Source organism: Syngnathus scovelli, chromosome 9 (genome assembly GCF_024217435.2).
Source record: "Syngnathus scovelli strain Florida chromosome 9, RoL_Ssco_1.2, whole genome shotgun sequence".
NCBI lineage: Eukaryota > Metazoa > Chordata > Actinopteri > Syngnathiformes > Syngnathidae > Syngnathus > Syngnathus scovelli.
Window position 1 is genome coordinate 7,251,808 of NC_090855.1, and position 26,704 is coordinate 7,278,511.

The following is a 26,704-nucleotide window of genomic DNA, read 5'->3' on the forward strand; positions in this document are numbered from 1 at the left end:
TTTTATGACATTTACAGTATCTTTAGACATATATTCCAACAGCAGTGAAAGTTTGTTAATGTGACTTTCCTTGTGGAATATTCAAATGAACAATTTCAGAGCACAGTGTACAAACTCCATTATGATACAAAAGGTCTATGGGTCATTCCGGTCAGTGTGTGTCCTGGTGTTAGCCTTGACTCAGAGGGGAGCTCAGATTTGGAGAACAAACGCCCCAGGTTATATTGTTTGTGCATGGATCCACCCCCACCTCCTCTTTTTCCTAGGCTACTTGGTCTCAAAGGAGAGGTCAGGTCATGGTCAGGGTCATTCTCCCTTTTTTGCTTGCCTACAGCATTATAAAAGAGTAAACCCATCAAAGTGTAGATTAACTACTCTATAGTGGTGTGCGTGTGGATTCCATCCTGAGCTGGCCTTGCCTCAGAGTCATGAATACACATAGGTATTGGAGCTTGTTCGAAGGGTCGGAAGTTCAAAGCGATAATCATGTTTCTGGGTTTGAAGTCTCACCAGCTCTGTTTGACATTGGCTGTGATGTTGCCCCTCGTGGAGCAAGCAGGGCTGCCACGCTCACCCCCACGCTCTTAGCACACTTCAATCTTTGGAGATGGCCCTGAGGGTGCCTTTACAGGCCTGTAGGCTGCTGACATGCCCTAATGATCTCAGCAATCTTCTTCCAGCATCATATCAGGCATTTTCATGCCACGCAAAGCCAAATTTCCTTCTTCCCATGTGGCTTTCAGAGGTCTGACTATGTTATTATTGCTTTTATTTTACATAAATCATTCTGTCTACAGCAATCATCTACTAAATATTCTTCACAAAACTTTTTAGACTTCACTACGACTTGTTTTGAAAGTGCAGCGAAAGATGAACGAAGGTGGGGGAAACAACATCCTCATTAAAGCTTGTTTGAGAAAATCCAGATGGATGATGTTTTCCAGCTTTTTTTTTTTTTTACTTTTGTGATGAACGTTTGACGAGATATCACAATTGTATTCGTAACACGCTGACAAGAGGTGAGAGTATGGTTCGTTTGTGAGAACTCTGGGATACATATTGTACCGGGTCAAGAAAGTGGCAAAGTCTGGTGTAGCCCATACAGATTGTTCCAGAGGCATCTGATTAATGTTCCTGCTGGCTTGTCTGTGGCTGAGGTAAAAACTTGAGATTGAACAAAAACAACTTCTCCTCGCACCACAGCACTGAGTGTGTCGAGTTAGTGCAGCTTTAGGCAAACTGCAACAACCTCTTGTGTTCAGACCCATTTCCTTCCTTACTATAATCATTCTTCTTTTCTTCAGCAGCTTTTGGCAAGATAAGAACAAAATTAATAGCAGTAGTGCTAATGAAACTAATAAAGTGAGTGCATTTGGTTTGAAGGTGGACTAAAGCAAATTCATTTGTTCTCTTATGTTTTTATTGGTTGGTTTGATAGAAAAAGTAAAAAGTGCTGATGACTTTTTAATGTTTCTAGAATTGCTGGCATGCGAAGGTTTTTACTGTGAATGCATCATTATCTTGGCAAGCAGTTAACGGGCTTTATGGGGAAACATCACGTGACTAAACTGCAAAACAACTTGTCGGACTTCCTGTGTGCATGTGCATAGTGATAACTACAGGTGGATGACATGACAGGTTTAACCCAAACATGGCAAATTAGCATTTTCTTTACAAGGAGCGGAGAGGGAGAGCACGCAAACAGTCGCTGACTATATTCTGTTATTTTGCCCAAATTGTCACATAATCTTTTATGTAATGTCAAACTTGAAAAGTACCAGCCCCCAATTATTGACTAGTACATTTATTACACAACTCCAGGTTATCACTCATTTAAAAAAAAAAAGAAGCTTGAAACATATTGTCAGCGGAAGCCGTAACGGCACCTGACTTTTCCACCGCCTTATGTGTTGCCGTGCAAATGGTCCATAATTCAGCAGCATTCAGGGAAATAAAAAAAAGGTGACTTAACGCAACGATTGCTAGCAACTGTTGGCACAATATAGTATTTACTTGACAATATAATTGATGTGTATGTTGGCAACATTTTAATCGACAGGAGTGAAACTAAAACCTTGCCGCTAATAATAATAATGATGCTGTTAACAGCATGGGAATGTTAACTTTACTTGCTTGCGAAGCCACAATATAGAGAATACCACATGCAAAACATTCGGACTGCCACTGATTATCACTGTAAAATTTCAACTGCTTAATCTTCATAGAGTAGTAAAATATTCCATCTAGGTTTTTTAAAAAAAAAAAAGTGACTCTGACATATCGAAACTCCATTTTTATGTATTCTCAATATGTACATATGCAATATCATATATCACCATCATGGATCATTTGGATCACTGTCAAATGTGTAAAAAAAAAAAAAAAAAAACATACACCAGGCATGACCCAAAAGGGTTGACAGGCAGATAGGTAAAGAATGAGGATGGAGAGTTTTTGGAGGCAGCTCAGCTCACCTCTTTTCAATCTGAAGTGCTATTCCAACTTTTGTTTCCCAACAAATACGGATTTCCCTTTTTTTGTCCAGCAAAAACAGCAAGTGAAGACAAAGACAATGTTTGGAGGGAGGGTGCATCACTCTGTATACCCTCCAAGCAGCACAAGCGATAGGATGTTTTATGCCATGGTATACCCGTAGCTCCCACAATGCAACGCTACCAGGAGACGGTCTCTCAGAATTTCCTGGCTGGGGTATTCTGGCAGCTTCAGCATGTTGATACTGGAAATTGGGAGAAATATCAACAAAACATGGTCAGAATGATGATACTCGGGACAAAGCACCTTATATGCAGCTGGCGGACTGCTGGTGTCTCTTTAGATCAAAGACCTTCAAACAATTCAAAAACTAGACAAGATTATTAATTTGTATTTTATTTATTTACCAATGATTGTCACACACACAACTGGGTGCAGTGAAATTTGTCTCTGCATTTAACCCATCCCCGAAGGGAGCAGTGAGAAGCAGCGGTGCTGCGCCCGGGGATCATTTGGTGATCGAACCCCCCAATTCCAACCCTTTATGCTGAGTGCCAAGCAGGGAGGCAATGGGTCCCATTTTTTATAGTCTTTGGTATGACCCGGCCGGGGTTTGAACACACAACCTTCTAGTCTCAGGGCGGACACTCTACCACTAGGTCACAGAGCTTTCAAAAATGTTTCTATTATGATTTATAATTAGTGCAAAACATAGTATTTATTTTCCAGATTTATTGAGGTAATTAGCTTTAAATTAGGTGTGTTCTGACTACAAAGATTACAGTAAATAATTGGCATGGTTACCAAGTACTGGAGGTAGGCAGAAGGTTGGAGGTGTATGGCACTGCAGCAATAGTGAACTTCTGTAAACCGCTGCCTCCCATCAAATAGGCAAAGCCACCATGAGGAACCCTGGAACTAATAGTGAAAGGTGAAAGTGGGTCAAGGAGATTACTGAAAGAATCTAAATAAATTTTCTTCACAGAGAAAAGGGTCAATGGTGAGGACAAACCTTCCAGTGACAAACTGAAGCATCAGAACTCGTTCCTCCTGGGTGAGGCCCTGCACCACTTCCCAAAACCACTGAATACCACAGTAGATAGTAAAGTTAGCTGGGCATTAACAGAAAATAGGAAACTAAAGAAATTGTTTTTCCATTAAAACATCCTCCACACTTCATTGACCATACTGTACTGTTCAAAAGCTTGAGCTAACATGAAACATTTTGCGTATATGTATTCAATGTTGTCCTGTGTGTGTATATATATATATATATATATATATATTTTTTTTTTTTTTTTCCTCTGAGGAATTAGCCCAAGCCGCATTGGTAGATAAAGAGCCCACCTGGATGACTGGCTCCTGAGGGTCGTAGCCACTGGTGTACTCAGTGTTTCTGTACCAATCCTGCACATCAATCTCTGGCATCCCTGACAGGAGGAGCTCCTGCACACAAGCGCAACATGCAGTGAGGGAACATTTATTTTACACAGTGTGGCTTGTTCTCCAGAAAGTATCATTGCCAATAATATGTCACATCCGTCTGCATATTTATGGAGCGATTCAGCAATCATATAAGAGCAACGTGAATCATTATGAATGATGCGACTACGCTGTTCACACAGACAACAAAAAGTTACAGCTATGTCTTTCGGTCTAACAGCGGCATCACACTACAGTGGACTAGCAACGGGATGTTGAAAGGAAAACGTAATTGCCCTCTGTACCTGATAACTCAAGCTTGATGTTTAGCTTCATCGCAAAGGTTGCAAATACTTGTGAAGTGGTGCGAAGAAAATCGAGCCGACCACTGCCCATACCTCAGTCTCTTGAATCACATCATTAACGTGTATCCTGAGTCCCCCACATAAGAAAACCTGGACCGGGCAGAAGACTGACACTGTACGATCCACAAGATGCTATGCCTATGCACAGACTGGAACATGTTCAGAGAGGCTGCGATAAGAGAGGTGAATGAATTGGCATCATCTGCTCTTGACTTTATCTAAGCGCATAGAAGATGCTGCCAACGCCAAGATTGACCCCAATTAGAAACCCTGGCTGAATGCAGAGGTCAAACCTATTCGAAACCCAGACTGATTTCATGCTTCAGGTCGTATGTTTAGAGAATCCAAGGTCATTTCACCATCAACAATCTACAAAATGTACCATAAGTTTCACTATCAGAGATGCAGTATGTGCAGAAGACCCAGCACGCTTTGGAGGACTGAACAACTTATTCTCCTGTTTTCATGTTCACAACACCACCGACAGGACCAAAATCAATGCTACACTCGATGAGATGCCCCTTAGAATTACTCAGGCTGATGTGTGGAGGTTCTTTGACAGGCTTAATCCACATAAGGCTGTTGGTCCTGACAAGCTGCATCCAAGGACAGCTTTGAGGGACAACGATCCAAAGCTGGCAGAGGCATTAACAGACATATTAAATATCTCCTGCGCTCAGGCAGTCATCTCTGGATACAGGAAGATGTAGGTCATTATTCTAGTTGCCAAAGAGTCCCAAGAGACTATCGTCACACTGATAGTCACAAAGTGCTTCAAGAGATTTGCCATCATCAGAGACATCTCAGTAGACCCTCACACAGCAAAAACCACTCCACTGAGGACCTCACCACTACCCAGCATTCTGAGGGGAACGGAACACACCACAAATGCTTCCTCAGCTGGTTTTCAATGTACTCGAAACTGAAGGGACGTGTGTGTGCTTGAAATCCGACAATGTGTGAAATATGACTTATCCTTCCTCCTGAAATGTGCCAAACACAATACAATTTTGTCTCACTAAATTCCAACAGAGCCAATGTAATGAAGAGAAGCGGCCACAATACAACCACATATGATCAGCTAACAATTGTTGGAGAACTGTTGTCCATATTAAATTATAAAACAAGACACCATCTCTGTGTGACCTTATGACACAAAGGATACTGTGTATTAGTGTATGGATCAACAACAACGGATTGAATTTCTTGCTAATTGGAATTGAACAAATGCAGAATGTGACCTTGCATTTTGTCTCAGATTGTCATCCGTTGCATAGTGCTGCAGGTAGCCCGGAATGATTTTGTGGTGTGAAACATAAAACAGGTTTCACAGTCAATACTTTGAAGAGGAGAAATGACAGCGTGACCGAGGTGTGTCTAACAAACGCAGGGTGGAATAATACAATTGATCCATCTGCGAGTGGGAACATTAAATCTGCCGACAAACAAACATCTGATAGAGCTAAATAAGAAGGAGGGGCTTCAAGGTGACCCCTTCCTCCTGTTTCCACCCCCAACCTAGGCATGGCTAATCAATCCCTACATCAGATCAGATGCAAGTGGGACAAGGGGAACAAGGAGAATGAATACCAACTGTAACGGAGGAAAACAATGGAAAAAAAGAGGCAAGGACAAGCACTTACCAATTCGTATTCATCAAAAAGCTGAATGAGCGAGGCTGGGATGAAAGTGTGGAATCCTTGCAAGAAGGCATTTATCTGAGGCTGGATGGCCCTTGTCATTCTCAGCTCAGTCACCAGCTGGACATACTCAGCCTGGCATGCATGCACATACAGACACACACAAACAGATACATGGACACACACAGACACACACACACACACGCAAAAGATTAAAGTCTTTGGGAAATGTAGATAGACAAGTGAAAGACACAAGGCTCATTGTTACTCTGCACATCACACAGCTCACACTTGATAGTACAGTGCCCTCAACAGAAAGAAAGTGGTACTGCCCGTGTACCCAACTGTCAGCCGAAATACACACACATGCACATTATCTTTTGTGTCTTTTTGATTATCACCTCTAAGGTTCAAATTGGTTGCCTGATTTTACTTTAAAAATAATGCAAAATATTTTGTAACTCACATACGGTAAACAATCATAACTTACATACATCTTACAATTACAATTATGCTCATTCTATGCATACATTACGTGAATTCCCCTTTCCCTACTCAAATCTTTAATTAAAAAAAAAAAGTGATAAAAAGAATATTTGGCTTTTAGTAGGCTGATGGGTTAGACTAGCTTGCGCATGTGGTTAACAGCTGTACCTTATTGTCCTGAGTCACAACAATGCTTGTGCCTCCTGGTTTGAGCGGAACTTCCTCCATGGCACCGAACACATCCGTTTCCACAGAAAAGGTGAGTTCCAGACCCAGATCGCTAATGTCATTGTCTAAAATCCACTGCAGGTTCTTCGCATACTCCGGATCAATGGATGACACATCCTGGTAATTCACTGGGATTCCTGAAATAGTCAAATACATACATGCCCCAAATGATAAATCACATATGCGGTCATTTAAGTAAATCTAGACATTTGTATGACTGGAACCCTTGCAAAAAGTGGTGTAGCATCATTATCATTTTATTCGCATGAGATGAACTGGCTGGAATTACTTTGTCCTGTAGGGTTGTAGTCGTAGGTGTATCAACTGCTGCAGTAGTGTGGGATGTAATTTCTGCAATCTTAAAAATATGATGGACTAGTTTTTTTTTTTTTTTTTAATATATATTGTAAAAATTGCTTTTACCCAGGATGTGTTTGTAGAAGGAGCGGGTGAAATAGATATTAACCAGCTGCCTGTGATACAGAGCCAAACCCAAGATCTGGCCTGCAAATTGGAAGTAGTTCAGGTGGTCTGGGTTTACCGAGGAGTTGCTGTTGGGCTGGAATGTGGTCCCTGGAACAAAGCAAGGGCATCACTACACACCTTCATTCTACCTCAAAATTGTGTGCTGGTCATAGTAAATGTTTAAAAAACACTAATATGTACCATCCGCTGACTGAGTAAAAAGAGCGTAGTCTGGATTGATGATCTCATTGGACAGAACGTCAAACCATTCCCGGACAACACCCTGACCCTGCAAGACAGACAAGATGGACAGGCAGACAGATCACGCACCAAGTGGCATCAGTGTTGATTAATAAACTGAGCACCAAGAGGGCCAATAAAAGTTTTCTTGCTCAAACAAATCAAACAAAAAAAGCACGTCATCATTCAAAAACCCACCATCCCTTCCTCGCCATGAAAGCGAACAGCAATCCCTTGCTTCAGTTTCTCATTCGTAGACTTCGAAACCATCTCGCAGCTGCTCCGAAATATTGAGTCTGATTTCAGGATTCCAAAAGGAAGATTACATTAAATGAGAGAACAGAAGAAATACACAGATCAGGCAATTCAAGAAATAACCCTGACAAGAACATTCACCATCATAAGTCTCTTTCTCGTATTTTGCCCTTTTTAGGGGAGTTTTGTTTTAAAAAAACAAAGCTCATTGTGCTGCAGTGCAGTTCTACACCAAGCTATAACCACAAACGTACACGTATGAAATCAATACCGTGCATCTATTATTATGTTTTATGAGGGCAAAGCCTTCAAAACCCTTGTATTAAAACTGTTAATATATTTACTCAATGTTGTGAACAAGTCCAAGAGCAACACATTTTATTTTGCTGGGATGTTACATCCATTTTTTATTTTTTTTTGCACCTCGATGGATGAGCAGGATGTCACTCTCATTGACTGGTCGATGAACCATGTCGGAGTCTGGCTGTCCGGCCAGAAGATGCTCGTAAAACCACTCACAACGATCCTTGAAGGGCTGCAGTGGAAAGCACAAATAAAATATATCACAAAGCACTCCACCCCCGCCATTAAAATAACGAACATTTCAAATTAGTTTCAGATCTAAGACTCTGGATTTTTTGTTTCAACTAACAGCCTGGAAGGAGTTCATTGTTGAAATACTCCTCGGTAAAAAAAGAGTTGAAGCTGAGCGTTATTTGCATAATGTATGCCTTTGTTCTCTAAGTGGGAGAGGTAGAGTGAAGGGTGAGCGTGGAAGAGAAAATGGCTTTTGCTTTTGGGCTGTGAGGCGTATCGAGAGAGGAAGCAGGTAAATCAAATTTACCAGGTTAAAATCTGTAATTAAACAAGGGCCTGCTCCCAGGTGAGCCATAATCTTCACGTAACAAGTATTCAGTGCTGCAGATCAAAAATGAATAAGTGAGTAAGTGAATTAAAATAATAATTTAAGAAGCCACCTAAAAAGAACTTTGGGTAGGGTTCCCGTGGATATCAGTACAAAATTATTTAGAAGTGAAGACAGAAAAACTGTAAAGTAAACTCTCTAAAAGACATAAAGATAGTATAGTACAGAATATATAGTATAAATAAATAAATATTCTTAGATACACCAAAACATTATACGTGAATATTAGTGCTATCAAGCGACTTTTTAAGTAATTTTAGAGTTTCCAAGTTTTTTAAGTAATTATTTGTGCAATTCGCTGAATAGCAGTTATCAGCTTCTATTTTCTACAAAGCTTGAGACTTAGCTTGTGATTTAGGGCTATACAAATAAACTTGACTTGACTTGACTTGAGACTGGTGATTGGATGAGAAAGTTAAGAGGGTGGGTGCAAGGAAAGGAAGACGGAGCCCGTTTGCGTGGGGGAGAGTCTTGCTCATGGAAAAGAGCAGATGGTTGAGCAGACAGCTACTGTAAGTTCTGCAGAAATGAGTCCTGAAGAAGATCTTACCAGAGTGAAAGCTGTTTCAGCTATAATAGGGATTGCCACATTGATTTCTATTTTAAATCTCTTTCTTACCTGGCCCTTAATGATATGCATAAAACGCGACATCAGCTCTGGACATTCCAGCAGGAAGTGAAAGTGGTTAAAGATTATCTTTGGATTCCTATGAGGTGGAAACACACATCAGTAAAGACAGAAACAAGATATTAGGATGTGAACTGTGGGGCAAAATTACATCATTTAAAGTAAATTGATTGATTTTTTTCTTTTTTTTTTTTCAATCAATAGCCAGGCTCTTGGCACAATGAGGAGTCTGATGTATGACTTAGTCCTACACTGACTCACCTGTTTACAAAGCACTTCAGCACCTCATCGTGCTTGCAGACAAACTCAATGAAGTGAGGGGATGTCATTCTGGGTGAGGAAAGAGAAGTGATGAGTGAGAAAGGGGAGCAAAAAGGACAGCAGCAACAATTCTGCGGCAGCCTCCGCTTTCCAATTAAATATAGATTACTCATCTGAAACAGCCAAATGTCTACAATAAAAATGATGAATTGCCATTGCAGACAAAACTAGACCAGACTCCTAATCAAGAGCGGGGTGGAAAAACAAAAAAAACCAAAAGCAGGAAGACACGCGTTTTATTCTAGCCGGCGAGCGGATCAATACTGGAATTCCATCGACTGTTAATTAAGTATACTTAATGATCTAATGGAGCATAATTACAGACTGGGTGAACGTTTAATGTTATGTGTGGAGGTAAATGTTAGTGCAAACAAGAGAGTAGAAGAGGCAACTCAGAGAGCAAGAGGAGGAAAGAAATATTCCAAGTACCAAATAGTGAGAGTATTCTAATTGTACCCTAATGTACGGTATTAGTGTGGCGATACTAATTGCAGTAAAAAGAGTAGTAGTGGTAGTTTACGGAATACAAACTTTAAACTGCACATCAAATACGAGTTTTTACACTCTTCTAAGAGAGCCATAAAAGGCCTACTGTTCAACATCCCCATTTTAAAGAGCACAACACTCTGCTAATTCTTTCTAACTTGAAAAGTGTCCAGTCTTTAAATAACCATCCCCTGTGGCACAACAGTGAATATGTCGTAACGATTAGCTCCTTACAGTGAATAGAACTGAAACAGTACTCTTCATTAGCAACAACAACTGCATTCTACATGAATCTGAAGACTCCACATTAAGAGATTAATTGTTGCTCCAAAGGATCATTTACAACAAATGTACATCTGCAATGGGGTCATTAAAATGATCCAAAACAGTGTTTGGTCATGCTATTTATTTAATGTTAAAAACAATCTATTTTATTTGTAGTATCTAGTCTGTGCATGTACAATATGTAGTGTCCCCATTTTATCACTGCAATGATAGAAAACATAACCAGCCATTGCAATTTATATGCCAGTTGATAATCACATCACATGTTAAAATTAAATTAATCTTTTTGCATATACTCTTGAGAAGGAGTATAGGAGCACAGACCAAGCTCACACATCTGTTTTCATGAATGATTATGTATGTGGCCATTTTTACACGAGCTAATCTTTAGCAAATCCAGAACTGCAGTTCAGTTCTGCTTTTTCTTTTGGTATATGAAACTATAAGCCTTTGAACTATTTTGTAAATTGGCAAATTTGATGTCCTGTCTTGGCTTTTTATATCAGTCTAACTTTTTTAATACGAGGTATAATTAAATGTGGTATTCATGTTTTCGGGGGTTGTTCAACTATGTCACCTAAATAAGACTGGAGCATTTCCAATGTGTACTTTTGTACCACTAAAAGTACCCTACAGTAAAAGCCATGCATCTTGCCTTCTCTATAGATTGATAGTCATTGCAGAAGACAAACCCTTGTGGCATCTGGCAAGAGCAGCACATGTAGAAGGCCTGGATCACAGCGCTGAGCCGATTGGCTGTCATGGAGATAACGTCTTCCCCATCAGCATATACTTCTGTTTCCATGACAATCTGAGGGTCCAGGGAGGCGGGGTGCTTTGGTGTGGTGCTTGAATGATCGACTTCCCGCTGCTTGAGAAGCAGGGAGGCTATCTCACTGTTGGAAGAGGTGCACGAGGGGTTCCTGTTTCTGTCTAGTTCAGTGGAGATCAGTACGAGCCACTCGTCCAGGGAGTGCCAAAGCAGCTCCAAGGGCTGTAAACACAAATAAAACACGAGGTGAATGAGATCAACATAAAACAAAGCACAGGGAAAGTTTAATAGAGATATAAAAGAGGAACTGATTTAGCCTTCAGGGTATCTTCAGGTATCACAGTTGAATTTTAACCTTAAGTAAATTTTTCATGTTATCTGCAAAATTATTAAGGGCAATTCAAAGGGAAATCTTTCTCTATTAAAGGCCACTGTTGAAACATTCTCAATATTTACAATGACCTGAAGATTTCCTGTCATGCAGCACCACCCCACAAAATCTTCAAATATTTTTGCAAATATACAGCCGAGGGAGGGGGGGGGGGGGGGGTGCATTTGTAATCACCCTTCAAATTAATGCAATAGCTGCTTTGGTCGTTCAACTTAACTTAATAAGGGGGCGGTATGACTGACCAACCAAACACCATTGTTTTACTAGAATTGGTATCTATTTTTTTAATGCATATATATAATATAGACATTAATTCTTATTTCAGGTAGTATATTGAAATAAAGACAAAATAGCTATGTGTTTTAGCAATGCTTCAAAAGTCTTACAGCAATTACTGATGATGTTATCGATATTATCGGAAAGTATAATCCCCAAATAAGAGCGCATTAGATTAGATGATTAAAATTGAGGAAAGAACGACTCAAAATGTCAACGAGTTGGCACAAAATCCATAGATTTACTTTTAGATAGACTTTTAATCCCTCAAATGCAACCATTTTGCAGTGACAAATAAGGAAGCAAGACTGTCGCAGCCACTAATTTGCTAGCTGCTTCAATTTGATTTGCCACCTAGCTCTTTCATTTTAAATTACACCACTTGTTTGAAATTTGAACATGTCTAAATTCATTCAATATATTTCAAGAGTGAAGAAAATATGTAATTATATTATATGTATGTAAGAGTACTGTCAGAGTATACTTCCAAAATATAGATTTCTTTTAACTACAGTTTTTAACCGTGTGTGTCTGTGAATGTATGCGTGTCAAAAAATAAACGTTTAGGTTTGCGTTACTGTGCACAATAGGGGTAGCAGTGTGTCTGTTAGCACATTCACACTGAGATGATACCAGTGCTGGTACCAGAAAGCCAAAGCAAAGCTCTGTCATAGATCAAAAACACACATGACCAAATGTGTTTTCTTGTGTACACAGCAGTGTATTTGGGCCAAGGACTTGTGATTTATTGCTATATGCTTTCATAAAAAATAGACGCTAATGGGTCTGACAAGTCGTTAAACATAGCTTGAACAACACTGCTCAATTGGGAACGCTGCAAAAGTGGTTTGTGAGTGTGTGTGTGTACTGTTAGTTTAACACATTAATAAGGTGATTAATCCAACCCCCTTTCAATGCCATTAATTTTTTTAATAGTGGGATTAAGGCTCATTTTGTCTTAATACAATTTGTACTCTTTTAACTTGCAAATACCAGTGACCAAAAGTTTTACAATCACTGATCAGCTAATGAAAATATCGGTGAACATAGATGACAAAAAGAAGCAATTTTTGCTTTTTTTTCCCTGAACAAATCTGAGGGTGCCCTGGTAAAATAATTTTCGATCAAACAAAAATATTTTCGAAATGTCGTTACTTTGCCATAAGACGCGTATTGCATTAAAACAAAGGTGAAACACCAACAAATGGTTATTTATAGTTATTATATGGTTTTAATTGTTGACTTTAAATTAAGCTGTCTGAGACCCTTGAACTACAATGATTGTATTTCACATCTATTTTTTTCAGAGGTTCTTTGAACACTAATAGTCAGATGGAGTAGTAGCAATCATACAAAACAAGGAAGACAAATCCTTGGGTTAGGCAATAGATCATTTGAGGTAGTAGAGATCTGCGATGATCAGTGATGTCTTGACTGATGTCTTGCAATTACATTTCTAAATGATGCCGATTGATTTTTACAAGAGCTACAATGTTGCCCGTATTGCCTAATCCAAGTTGTATTATCAAATTGTTGTATTTGAAAATAATACAATAATTATAGATTCAAGAGAAAGGAGAGTAAATCAAAAAGCCCAGTTCGTTGATTGTATGAAATGAATTCCAAACAATGTCAATACATTCATATTCACAGATGAATTAAACAAAAATAAATGAAATGTCCATGGCTCACATCTAATACAGCAGAAGCTGTCCAAGTGTCTTTTGGAACAGCATCCCCTTGTCTCATACGCATCTGCAACCAGCAGTAAAATGCAACCAGATGACATACCATATGATACGTAGATTAGAAAACCGGTAAAATTACAGGTATCGTTGGCAATGGAATCGTGAAAATAATGGATTTTCAATCTCTAATGGCATAGAAATGAATCAAACGTTGAGTATATGAATGTGAATAGTATTAACGACTTTATAAAACCAATCTCATTTGGAAATTAAAAACAAGCATTTTCTCCAATCTATTTAATTTTCTTAAATGGATTAGTTTTTCTTAAGAAGAATTAGTGGATCATTAATGAGTACAGAATGTTATTTTCAACCTTGCAACATAAGGAACAGTATACTCTTAGACAAAAAAAACGCAAAGCATGCACATTGTTTTAGACTCGCATTTGGTCATGTTACACCAAAATCAGATTTCTCAAATGTTCTTGGAGGTCTGCAACTTGTCATCTTTCTCCATCCTCAGTATGAACGTCCATTACAATCTAGCAATGCAGTGTTAACAAATGAAAGTGCTTTACTACCACCTATAGGTCACATTTATAATTACACACTCATACACTTGCACACGCATGCTGGCCTTGAAGCACACTATGACAGCTGGTATGAATTGGCCAAAACTTGACAGATGAATGCACACCGTACCACCACACCAGTACAAGGTACCAACCTTAAAGACCTGGCTACGCGGAGTCTTGTTGCCATTGTAGCCCATATCATTGCCATTGTTGGGTGACGAAGGACCAAGGCGGAATACGTGGCAGAAAATGCGAACAATCCTCAATAGACTCTTCATCTGGGCATCGTAGCTGCTGGATAGGCTGCGGAGGGAAAGAAGTACAATGTTTATGACTCTAATAATAATTTGCCGTATATCGTAATCCATCAAATAGTGGCCAAAATAATCAATTTACTCATTTGTAAACAGCACCAATTGTCTATTTGAACAAAATAAGGGTATTGGTATAATAAGACATGCGGCTCTCCAGGTTACTATGAGAAAGGAATGTACCTTAATTTACATTTCTATGCAAGTGTCTTTTCATTCTCCATTACTGTTACCTACATGTTTATACAAATTCAAGTGAGCCTCACGTGGTTCACACTGCACGAAACTATTCCCATTATCAACTTCAACTACATGACTCTCGTGCTGCACTGCTGCTATGATGTTATGCAATTTACAGAACTCATGCAGATATTGGCATAGTGCCAACCCGCATGCAGCAGAATGATGGAGTACATAAAAATCAGTGCACACGTGAATCGTGTTAAATTGTACCACTAGGTGAGAAGGTGGCTAAAAAAATGTTAACAGCAAAAGTCTATTTAATGTTTGAGCGTAAGGATGCGTTTCTAGGAGAATCAGAATATATTCGGTTTGATACAAACACAGCTATTGATTTTCATGAGTTTAAAAATCATACCTCAGCAGCTTATGTCCATTAGTGGTGGCAACTTCAGCCAGACTTGTCAAGATTCTCTGATAATTACTGTCACTCTGCTGAGAAACATGCTCCAAAACCTGCCTGAGCTACACACATACACACATTTATTCAGGCATGATGATGAATTAAAAATCCCCCTCCCCCAAATTTCTCAAACCATGTTCTCTTTTATGTCATCATTCTGTGTCATCTGAATGAGTATCTGGAAGAGTCTGCTATGATGCTGAATGAGGATTTCACAGGTCTCGCCATATCCTCCCTTAAAAAATGTAAAACAAAATGCACAAACAGTAGCAGAGAAAATGGGGCACTACAGTAGGTATGAATGCTGACCTGCACGCAGAGATCGAGAGGCGTGACCCCATTCTTGTCAGCAAGGTATTTGGCTCCACGAGAAAGCAGGATCTGTGCTGTGTCTCTTTGGCCATGGCTGCACATTTATTTGAATATTAAGGTTAGTGTACTTAACAAAACTGAAAAAGCAAAGCATTTTAAACGAGACTATTATTCCCAGCAGTGCGTTTTAACAAGATTTAAATGAATTTACGGTTGGCAAACCTGCAGGCAAAGTAAAGCGGTGTGGCCCCTGAGACATTTGGTCGGTTGATATTAGCTCCACTGTCCAAGAGGCACAACACGGTCTGACCAGACATGACACACATCAATCAGACATGGGAAATTTTGTAGAAGGTTAAGTCTTATTAACAATGACCACAGATATTAGCTACAAACAGTAGAATTTTCAATAGTAACATGTGAGTAGGGAAAAATATATTGGGTGGCTGCAAGAAACATTTCAAACTTGAAAGTAGCTTACAGTTTTGTGTCCATTCTGACAGGCTACATGCAAGGCAGTTTGCCCCATGGCATCTTCAACGTCAACGTTGGACACATGCTGGACAAGATCGTAAAGGAGCTCAGTGCGACCGTTCACAGCCAACCAGTGGATCTAAAGCAAAGTGGTGGACGACAACAGACAGTCATTGAGAGAGCTCTGACAATTGGTGAGGACTTGAAATAAAACTTCAATTCATTGAAAAACGGTATTGACCACTCACAGCAGTCAGTCCCTCATTGTTACAGATGTTAACATCAGCGTTATATTCCAGTAGTTTGCCCATACATTTCTTCTGGCTGAAAGAAACAGTGGGAGATCAGATTCCGACAAAAGTCTCTCTATTTTTAATAGAATAACTACTTTGTTTTTAAACGCTTCAATCAAAAACTGATTTGCCTTTACCAAGTAATTCATCTGGATCAATACAGTAATTATTTATTTGAATTCACTGTTAATTCAAACTTTATTTTTTTCACATCTTCTGTGTAAGCAAATTATGAGTTTTGTATTGATGCTAGATAGAATTTTTTTGTTCTCAGATAGAGATTCACCTCTTTTCTCTTTGCTGCACCATGTTTACAATACTCCACCTGTCGGCTTTTCCTTTTCTCTGATGGAGGTGTTGTACTGTATAGTGTGTTGTTTATTTGTTTGTTTGTTTGTTTGTTTGTTTGTTTGTTTGTTTGTTTGTTTGTTTGTACACGCAGTTATAAAAGATACAATTTCAACTCTAATGTAGAGCATCCTAACAATTTCTGAACATTATTTGGAGTATGAATAATTTAGTTCTGTTCATTAAATAGAAGTGTAATTAAACACATTTTGAATAATTTGGGACTTAACCATAACTATTGCTCAGGAGCAATTCACAATCAAAAATTCACAGGACTTTAACTCAAACACCAAAGACAGAGTCTTACCCATTCCTTGCAGCAAGATGCAGTGGGGTACAGCCTGAGATGTCCTGGTAGTTTGGGTTGGCCCCTCGCTTCAGCAGCAGAACAAGACACTCCACGGATCCACAGCTATGCCCGGCCGGACAAAATATATGGATCAGTGGAAGATTGAAACATGAAGATACAAAAAGCACTTCTTAAAAAAAGAAAACAAATGTAATAGACTGTTATCTAAACCTTGTTCCTTTTCTCACTTTTTCACATTCCTTTACCTTGCACAATCAAACTTCCTTTAACATGCTACTCTTTTGTAATAATACACATTCATCTCTATCATCCACTAGTTGCAAATCAATCGTACCAAGTCAAGCCATATTGAGCCTAGTATGTACTGCGAAGTAGAACAATGCAATTTGACAGAAGAAAGAAAATCTTACTTGGCAGCAATGTGAAGCAGACTTCTCTTCACACGTCCAAAGGCATAGTTTACATCAAACTTGGAGTTCAGTAGCAACTCTGACACTGATCTTTGGGAGGCAGGAGGGGACAAGTGGTTTGTCTTTTGAGGTAACAACTTGTGTTCTCGACTTCAACGTGACCAAAGATGGCAAAATTTAAGACAATAAATGGGCAAACATATTATATGCGGCAATGCAATAACGAACTGTAGGAGAATTTGATGTGTTTAGAATTCTCACCTGTGTTGGTCAGCCATAACCATTGGCATTAGTGTGTACACTGCAGTTTCATTGTCTGCAAGAATAAAGAAAGGTGAAGACACCTGGGGGGAGCAATATTTTAAAAAGACAATTGTGTGAACTGATTGTTGACTAAATGCGTGGGAACCAAATGACTCCCAATCAGGAGTTGCAATGGTGATTAAGTCTCAGACAGTTTGTGGGAAAAAAAGAACATTTCAGGTAAGGGGAGTTGAACACCATAGAAAAACATGTCACAGAGATCAAGATTAAGAATAATCAATTAATTTAGAGAGAGGTTAACAAAAATATTCCAGAAATGAGAAACGATCAGGAAAAGGTTTTAGGGGGAAACACGTCAATCTAAAAAGAAAATCTCACGCATCTTAAATATAGACTCTAATACTCACTCACACTAGACAGTTCATTAGGTACAACAGTTGTATCCCCAAAATATCTGCTTCTAGTTTTGGTGCTTATTTGTTGCCACTGACAGTGTAAAACCAACAACTAGATTAGAGATCATACATCTGGCATTCATGTACAGAGTAAACAGTGCTACCTCCGCCAAACGTCAAAGCGTGTGTGTTACCTTCGGGGAGTTCCACAGTCCTGGCCCGGCGGAGGGAGCGGGTTAGTCGGTTGAGCTGTACGTTAAGCTGCTCCATCGCCCGTTCCATCATAGGTGGACAATCCGCTGAGAGAAATTGGGGGGAACCACTGTGTTCCCAGAAAAATCTATTTGACGCAAATTCGAATACGTTGTCCCTGGGCGACACCCATGGGCGCTGCGGGCGTCGGCTTTTTTCCTGATACAGTACACTGCGTTACTGTAAACTCATTCTTTCCCTTCAGTGTTGCCCTCCTTCACGCCAACGTTTACTGCACACTTCCATACTTCCTGTTATGATGACGTTTGACATCGTAGTGTTCCCTGGGTAATGTAGTCTTTTATTGTTTCTCAGTTCAGCGTCTCACACGGTTGGGGGGGGGGGGAGGAGGAATCGAACCCACACCCTCTTAACTGTGAGGCGGACGTGCTAACCAATGCATCACCGAGCCGCCCCATTATTATTATTATTATTATTATTATTATTATTATTATTATTATTATTATTATTATTATTATTATTATTATTATTATTATTATTGCCGTCATCACAACATTAAACAGAGAAAAGCATGAGCATCAATGAAACCAATGGTTAAATTACTTTGAAACATTGATTTGTCGCTTATGAAAAAAAAAAGAGTTTTAAATAGGAAACTACTGTAAACTGTAAAAACCCAAGCAATTCCAGAAGTGGAGAATCATGGTGCTTGTAAAATGAAGTTGTCCTGCATTTCACACAGTGACAACAAACATTTCATCAGAATCATTTTCATTTTATTTCACTTTACATGTGCAAATTTAAAATTGGTTTACAAATGTGACAAAAAATTCACAACTGCCTGTCCGTCTGTCCATCCACCCACCCGCTCGTCCGTCCATCCATGTGCATGTGTGTGCGTGTGTGCGTGTGCGTGTGCGTGTCTGTGTGTTTATCCAAGTTTACACTTCCTCAGTGGATGTGCTGGACAAACGACAGGACTTGGAGAGGGGAGAATCAACAAATACGTCATCCTCCATACCTTCCTCAATTGGGTTCATTTTCGAAGAAGCCTTGAGAACTGGTGATTTTTCTAGATGGAGAGAACAACACAAAAAAATAGCAATCTGATTAAAAAACAAAATTATAAAAAATATGACGTCTCAGAAGTACTTTAAAACAAGATAACCCAACCCAACAATTCACATTTTAGTGGGTTAATATCCACAATGGTTGCACTTCTAGATCATAGAACATGGTGGATTTTGTTAAACTTGAAAAAGCTCTCAGGATGGAATCCAATAATCTGTTTCCATATTACAATATTAGAAGACTTTATTATAGAGAATGTAAGGTCCTCTCCTCAGTAGTACAAAGTCTTTTGAAGGGCGGATTGGTTTCATCTGACCCATGAACACCTCACTGTGACTTACGGAGAGAAGATCCAGTAGATCCCCCTCTTAGGATCTGATTAAGAACATCATCACTGTCACTGGTGCTGGCCATGCTGTTCCGCATATGCATCATTGACAGCTGGGAGCAGAGACTGGGCTGGCGGTCCATCTTCTTTACTGCCTAGAAACCAACAAAAAAATAAGAATTTAGTCATCGGCTATGCAATCACTAAAGGTGTTGAATATTATTGCACTGACCTTGTCACTGAGTGTGGGGTCATTGAGAGAGTAAAGCTTGTTGGTAATGTCTTTACCAATGAGGTACCTAAACACCTCATTCAGGAATGTATCTGACTCCAGGAAGTAGGTGAGTCTTTCTCGAGACCAACACAGTAATTTACAGTCTTCCTCTGCCACAATGGTTACCTAGTAGTCAAACAATAAAATAATGCATACATCTTTCAATTAATTACAAGGAAAGAGGGAGAAAATTGAGACAATGAGACTTAATTGGCTGTCAAATTTTGTGTTTTCTTCCAAAAATGAGACAGGTTTTATTCCTAATAAGTGCAGTTTCCATGTAAAAACATGAGAGAGCACTGAAAAAAACATTTGACTGCATATTAAGTTATAACAAATAATACTCTAAGGCTTTGTAACACTATGCACAGTTGAAATATTAAAATGGTGCACAGGTTGCCCTTATAAATACACTTCAGAAAATAAGTTAATAAGGTCCCCATGTTTTGACATATTTATAACACACAACACATCATATCTAAATAAAAAAAATGTGTCATACCTGGAACTTTTCTCCTCTGTGCATTAAGGTGGATCGAAACTCTGGTGAATCAATAAATGCATTGCTATAGATGTTGTGAAGAAAATGTCCTCGATAGGACACTTTCATCCTGTTGCACAGATATTTAGAAGTCAGAATCAATACTAAAAACAAAACAGCCTGAACAAAACAGTTTTGTTTCATCATAATCATGTTCAAACTATTTTTTTTAATTTAATACTGTTCAAGTAACGTTAGAAACCCCAATAAGTCAGTCATGAAACGTTACATACTTCCCTTTGAGAAGAATGCTGAGTCGTTCATCCACAGAGGTCTTGTCCTCTACAGCATAGGCCTCTCCTTTCTTTAGAATCTTGATGGTGCAGAATTGGCCTGTGAGTCTCCGAAATAGAGCCTCATTCACACGTAGGGGTTCAAACATCCGCTTAAACACAGACCTCAGATCCCTGTCGATCTTAATCTGAGAGAGCAGAAAAACAGATAACAAGATACTAAGTGCATTTATGTCGTATATCAGCTGATCTATTTAAAACACACCTCCAAGAGTTAAGAAAGGGACACTGGCTGAGGAGGTGGCATCTCGTATTGTATTCTTAAGTCCTGCTCTGATTCTGTCACTTGGTCCATCACTTCCCCCAAATTCCCCAGTGGTACCTTTCTATTGTATCAAACTTGCATCACATTTACTACAAGGCAGAACCAAACCCAGGAGGATAGGTGACCTCCTTTCCAGACAATGTAAAACCTGCAGCCTAAATTTCATCATAAATAAAGGCACACTTGGTTTGTTAACAGCAATGCATAACTCACCGGCCTACGTTTGTATAAGAGAAACATCAAGTGCATGGAGTTGACCACCAGGAAAACCACATTCCAAACCATCACGTCCATGTTACACCTGTACAAAGTTGCCCAGGCGATGAAGAATCCACATCCTGCCAGGTTGCAAAAAAAAAGAGAAACACAAACAGCTTAAGGAAGTTATACATTTTAAATGTAAAATATCTATACAAAATAAACAATGCCCATAAAATCCTGCTAGCCTATAATATGTTTTTTTTTCCTCGGTTCTCTTTCTTTCACTTTATCCCCCCTTTTTTTTTTTTAATTCTTCTGAGACATGGCTCTTTGAGTGGACTTTATAAATAAACGACTCCTTACAACCACTTTTCCCATGAATCTTGCTGCTTCCTGTCTCTTGTCTGGTTCCAAGGGGAAGATAAACATGTTGTAAATACATTTGTCCATCCTCTGTTATATTCTTTCTTTATCTCTTTTTTGTTGGAACCTTACACCAGGCGCCATCATTCACATGAAGTTCTCGAAAAGGTAAAACAATGGCAGCTTCCAGCTTTAGTATAAAAAGTTAATGCCACCAGAAGGCGGCGCTCCGGACAGACCTGTCACAAGAAGAAGGCGAAGGACGATCATGTGCAGACCAAGCGTGGTGGGGATGACCAGGCCCAGCAACAGCGACATGTTGCCCAGGTGAAAGAGAAGATGGTGGGCCTGCTCCCACTCCTGGCAAGTGGTAGCGTTGGGCTCCACAGATGAGAAGACAGGGGTGGCTGAGTGGAATGGGGGTAGGGTTGTGAAGAGGAGGGGAGGAGACGGCCCAGGGGTAGAGGACATCCTGCTGCAGGGTCACCTTGGAGTAGAGGGCAAATGTATACGCCAGTGGAAGTGAAAATTTCACATTAGGCATTGTCACAGTGTATGTTTTCGTCAAATAACCTTGAGAAGGAGAGTGCTTTGTCAAGAATGCAGGGAAAGCAACATTGCCAATGTATGCTTTTCAATTATAGTTGTTTTGTTCTGGATGAATTGTTGTCAAAAATGTGTTTGCGTCTTCTATGCTAAGAATGTACTGCGAGCTGATCGTGTTTCTGAACTGACAGCATGTGCCACAAAAAGAAAACAGTACAATTACATTGCAGGGTGAAGTTGAAAAAACATTTCTGCACAGTGACAAGTTATTCAAAAAGTTCAATTATCATAAGCAGGAAAAGTATTGCAGGAAGTGGCAGTGAAGGAAAATATTTATTGAACGTGTTGTATCTTTCTCGAAGATGGACATCATTCCTAATTTCCCGAGTTGTCTCTATCAGATGCTCTGCATGATCCCTCCGGCTGATGTGGCCAGCACTGGAGGGGCTGCTTTTAAAAATAGACGCACACATGCTCAGTTTCCATTGTGGAATTTGTCACACATACAACTTTCTGAGTTTGTGCCAAGAAAATATAGACCGTATTTGTTACTCACCGGTTCAGCGGTAGCCAAAGGGTTATTTGTGAGGACCAAAGATAGAGGGAAGACTTCTTTGAAAGACTCCGTCAAACGAAGAGTGAGCTGCAGAGATTTTACAGAACACTCTGATGGGAGAGTGGTAGGGGGGAAGTGGGGCGGGGGCGTGCGCACAAGTGTGTGTGTGTGTGTGTGCGTGCGTGTGTGCGAGGTGGGGGCGGAGGGGGGGGGTTCCATGGTGCCTGCATGATGTACGTCGCACATTCCACGGGCTTGACAAGCAGAGACTAAAATGGACAAGTACTGTATCTGCAGAGACAAGTAATTTCGACAGGGGGGGCCAGCATACATTAGAAAATTCATCACACTAATTTAGCATGCTGACACAATATACTGTAAAGAATATCATAACCCATTTTTATTATTGCTATCAATATTCACATTTATGCTTTACTAAAAAAAAAAAACAATCATTTTAATGCAGATTGTTCTTCCTTGATTAAAATGCCACACTATAATTCTTTATTTATATTCCAGACCAGAGTGGTGAGACGTGTTTTTTTTCAAATTTTGTTATAAAAGGGTGAATTCAAATTGAAATTCATTATTTCAGTTAAAAATGATAGTGTTGAGTGAGTTTGTATTAAATCACTCCATGATGATGGATGGTGTAATATATTTGGTAGGCAAATGCATTATGTTATTTGGAAAGAAAAGACATGCATGTCAATTTTTTTTTACCGTATGTTATATGCTGCATTATATACGGCTGACTCCATTATACAGTATTGATTCTCAATGAAAGACAAAAAAAAATAATCATTACTTTAATATATTGAAATAGATTGAACAAAAGCAGTCAAGTGGATCCACTTGCAGTTGGGATCATTAATTATTTAATTACTTCATTTATTGCGTAATTTTTGCAGAAACACTAACAAATAACTGAAACGCCACGATCAAAGGTACTAATTACAGAATTACAGGTATGCATGTACATTATTTTAATAGCAAAACGTTTCACCTGTAACTATCCGAATGAATTGAGATAAAACACAAAATAATTACCAAAAATACTCATGCATGACAACACAATTACAATTGCATCATAAATAAGACGTTCTACATACTGTAGCTTAATTAGCGTAACTGTGGCCATTTGGGAACTTCTAGTAAAAAAATAATATTCACCACAGCACTAAAATAATTGTGATCGTACATTAAAATGAGCGACCCTTGCCCCATTCTAACATCTGCACTTACATATTTGAGAAAGTCCATTTTGATCCCATGATATGAGACATGTTGCCTATACTCTACATTCATAGATATTTCTCCAGATTTAATGTAAATAGGAATACGATGGATGAAAATGAAGCAAAACAAGCAAATGACCTCTTTCCATTTCCACTGAGGAAAGCGTGGGGTCGTGTTTTTGTGGTCAAGCAGACATTTCAACCTGCACTGGGACTTTCCTTGGGACATCTGCCTTTTCTAATTCAGTCCCTGGCATGTGACAGTAACTTGGTAAGCGGAGATCATAGCGATATCCAGAGCAGTTGAAAGCGCTGTCGTTAAGGGAGTACAGCTTCTCTGCAATGTCATTCCGCACAACCAGAGCAAAGATTCTCGCTATGTAGCGGTGTTTAGCAAAAAGAAGATAGAGTTTCTTCCTCCTCCATGCCACATATGAGCATGAGTTATCAGCTGATAGGGTGACCTAAAACCAGAAAAATACACACTGACTGATTGCAAAGTGTTTACATTGGAAAGAACAGAAACTTTCAGAAGACACAGAAACAGAACTGGTGCGAACCAGTCGATATTCTGACTTAACCACATTTTATTATTTTACTAAATGTGTATATTATGAATAGAAGGTGACCTGGAATACACCCTCTTCTGATGGTCTGAGGGAGTCCCATTCTGGTGAATCCAGAAACTGGAACGGGTAGATGTAGTGCAGAAACTCGCCGTTAACAGTCACTCGGATTCTGTAGGACAAAATAATGACTTTAAATAAACAAAATTTTAGACAACCTTTCAGCCAAATCTCAAACAAAAGTAATCACAGGCCCTTTTGTGGCCTATTATATGTCATTATTTATATTCTTTCAAAACAGGAGTCAATCCTAGGTGAAGGATCAGTGAAACTGATACCCAGCCAAGACTTATCAGCAGTCTATGGCAAAACAATTTTGAAAAGGAATCAACCCCGCATCAACTGCATGAAAACCTACTAATATGTGAATCACTACAATTCCAATGGCAATCATTTGCCATCATTCTTTTATGTCTTATTCTTAATGTCAAGTTGACCACTATAAGCTACTTAAACTTGACTAGAAACATGAACTGTTTGCCTGGTAAAAACATGGATGAAAAATGAAAGCATGCATTTAATAATATTACAAGCACGACTTTGTTGAATTTGTTCTTAAAAAGGTTCTTTAAAAATCCAATTGGAATGTAGTGTTTTTTCAACCTCAATAAAATGATGCATGTATATTCTTTTTTAATCTTCATTGGGTTTATAGTTGAACTAGATGACTTTAGCAAGAGGTGTGTGTACACTCTGGACCGCTCACCGGTATTGCAGATTCTTTTTATCTGCAATGCATACATATTCTTAATTTCAAAAGTCTTGAAATGATGCTTCCACCAGATTTAGCAGAAAGATCATTTCTATCTGTCGTGTAAATATCACGTTTTGTTCTAATGACAATAAGAGCACCATAGCTGACCTAATTTTAGTCCACAGCATTCTAATAACTGTTACCTGTTATTGTGCTTACAGTATTTTGGAATCTTTTTATGTATGATGAGGTACACATACTGAAAAAGTAAATAAATCAATTTAAAAAGGATGTTATCCTCATTATGAAATCAAAACCCTAATTTTATCCATGACATGACCAAAATACAAAAGTGTGCATTCACATAAATTGCTTGGAAATGAATAGTTTTCAAACAAGCAGATTTGTTATATATGTTAAAAGTTACAATATCACCTGCCGGACATGAGCACTGATAGTTTATCGATGACAGTCTTCCCTTCTATGGCAAAGAAGTGGTCCTTCTCTATGGTGTGGAGCTCTCCATCAGAACACGAAAGGATTTCCCCAAATTGTGAGAGTGACACTCCGATCTTCTTGAACACGCAGGTGTAAAGCTCCTGAAAGTCTCTATTGAATGAGATGCTTTTGATTCTGTAGGCAGCGTGCAGAACCTGACCCAAACACACAGCGAAGAGCGCTAAACACCACAAGAACGCGTCGGCGCTGCACGAATCCGTCCAAGCCCAGAGAGTGGTGCAGAAGAAGCCCAGAGTCAAGAAGGTGAACACATAGAAGGTTCCGTAAATACCGCTGCCACCCATGAAGCCGAGGAAAAGGAAGATGTTGGCGAGGTGGAACACCGAACTCTCGGAACCCTCTCTCCATTTCTCACATATGATCTCTGGGGGCTGCACCGTTAAGTTGGTGGCTTCAAAGTCCAGAGGCTTCATGGTCATCAAAAGTGATGACAGCTGTCAAAACATTCCACCGTTAACGCCAAGATTCCCGCAGTGAGAAGAATAGTCTTCTAAAAGGCAGATAAACTCACAGTCGACACCTGTCGGTGTCAATATGGCAGAGTTTGGCAACGGCAAAACCGGAATATGATTAAATATTACAAAGTAAAACAATAAAAGAGAGTCATGATGTACTTACTACAGATGTGATAAACCTCTCATTGGCAACAAGAAAAAAAAACTGCAAATATATTTTACCTAGGGAAAATATTTTACTTTACGCACCAAAATAGTGCCTTTCATTATTTTTGTATTTTTTTTTAACAGTTCTTTATTTGACAGTCTGCCAATAACATACACATTCAAAACATAGGTGAACAAATAATGGTAACAATAAATGAAGTGAAATAAGTAAACATTATATATATATATATATATATATATATATATATATATATTGTATATATTAAATATTTGAGGTAGGTAAAATATTTTACTTTGTGCAGATTACGCACCAAAATAGTGTCTTTCATTATTTTTTTTATTTTTTAAACAATTCTTTATTTGACAGTAAATAAAAGATTTTCTTTGTGTACCTGATGAAGGTGACTTTTTTTTTTTGTAGGGGAAAATTGGGTGGGGTCATATATCTGGAGCAAAAAAGGAGGGCAGAAAACCCACTTTATGTATTTCATGTTCTCTGAGCATATGGCAAGACTCTGTTGCAGGGATACTCTCGCTGGGTCTGACCCTGTTTTGTTTCTTCCCTTGACACGGACGGGTTAGTGGTAATCTAAAGGAACAGAAAGTGGTGTTCCAGATTTTGAGGAGCTTGAGGGAACATGTTAAAATTCTG

The 26,704-nt window shown here is 39.1% G+C and overlaps 2 protein-coding genes across 3 annotated transcripts; both read right to left on the reverse strand.

The window, feature by feature from the left end:
- Window positions 1–1,788: 1,788 nt before the first annotated feature.
- Window positions 1,789–18,224, reverse strand: hace1 (HECT domain and ankyrin repeat containing E3 ubiquitin protein ligase 1). Of its 2 annotated transcripts, XM_049730118.2 has the most exons (25): window positions 17,896–18,224; window positions 17,304–17,358; window positions 17,043–17,132; window positions 16,630–16,734; window positions 15,930–16,005; window positions 15,689–15,820; window positions 15,430–15,512; window positions 15,205–15,301; window positions 15,029–15,130; window positions 14,851–14,957; window positions 14,094–14,244; window positions 13,371–13,433; window positions 10,932–11,233; window positions 9,409–9,477; window positions 9,139–9,226; window positions 8,018–8,129; window positions 7,538–7,635; window positions 7,301–7,388; window positions 7,058–7,207; window positions 6,575–6,771; window positions 5,924–6,055; window positions 3,841–3,939; window positions 3,506–3,576; window positions 3,298–3,411; window positions 1,789–2,737 (listed from the first exon to the last, which is right to left on the reverse strand). In XM_049730118.2, the coding sequence occupies exons 1-25, from the start codon at window positions 17,984–17,986 to the stop codon at window positions 2,635–2,637; spliced, it is 2,775 nt and encodes a 924-aa protein (XP_049586075.1). In that variant the 5' UTR covers window positions 17,987–18,224; the 3' UTR covers window positions 1,789–2,634. The 2 variants fall into 2 exon arrangements, with proteins under 2 accessions (XP_049586075.1, XP_049586076.1); XM_049730119.2 differs by lacking the exon at window positions 13,371–13,433.
- A 374-nt stretch (window positions 18,225–18,598) lies between these two features.
- LOC125975122 (blood vessel epicardial substance) lies at window positions 18,599–25,984 on the reverse strand. Its single transcript, XM_068651838.1, has 11 exons — window positions 25,346–25,984; window positions 24,215–24,328; window positions 23,779–24,049; window positions 22,353–22,439; window positions 21,490–21,730; window positions 20,900–21,024; window positions 20,362–20,549; window positions 20,090–20,198; window positions 19,546–19,713; window positions 19,327–19,468; window positions 18,599–18,986 (listed from the first exon to the last, which is right to left on the reverse strand). The coding sequence occupies exons 1-11, from the start codon at window positions 25,846–25,848 to the stop codon at window positions 18,856–18,858; spliced, it is 2,079 nt and encodes a 692-aa protein (XP_068507939.1). The 5' UTR covers window positions 25,849–25,984; the 3' UTR covers window positions 18,599–18,855.
- Between the last annotated feature and the right edge of the window lie 720 nt (window positions 25,985–26,704).

Excerpts from the sequence above, each read along its gene's own strand:
- hace1 (XM_049730118.2), bottom strand. The coding sequence starts at position 17,986 with ATGATGGAACGGGCGATGGAGCAGCTTAACGTACAGCTCAACCGACTA. Across the intron at positions 17,133-17,303 it reads GTTATGGCTGACCAACACAG|ATCAGTGTCAGAGTTGCTAC; the intron begins GTGAGAATTCTA and ends TGCCTCCCAAAG. Across the intron at positions 9,478-10,931 it reads TCTTGCCAGATGCCACAAGG|AATGACATCCCCTCACTTCA; the intron begins GTTTGTCTTCTG and ends TTCCTCACCCAG.
- LOC125975122 (XM_068651838.1), bottom strand. The coding sequence starts at position 25,848 with ATGACCATGAAGCCTCTGGACTTTGAAGCCACCAACTTAACGGTGCAG. Across the intron at positions 20,199-20,361 it reads AGCATTCTTCTCAAAGGGAA|GATGAAAGTGTCCTATCGAG; the intron begins GTATGTAACGTT and ends TCTGTGCAACAG. Across the intron at positions 19,714-20,089 it reads ACAGAGGAGAAAAGTTCCAG|GTAACCATTGTGGCAGAGGA; the intron begins GTATGACACATT and ends TTTGACTACTAG.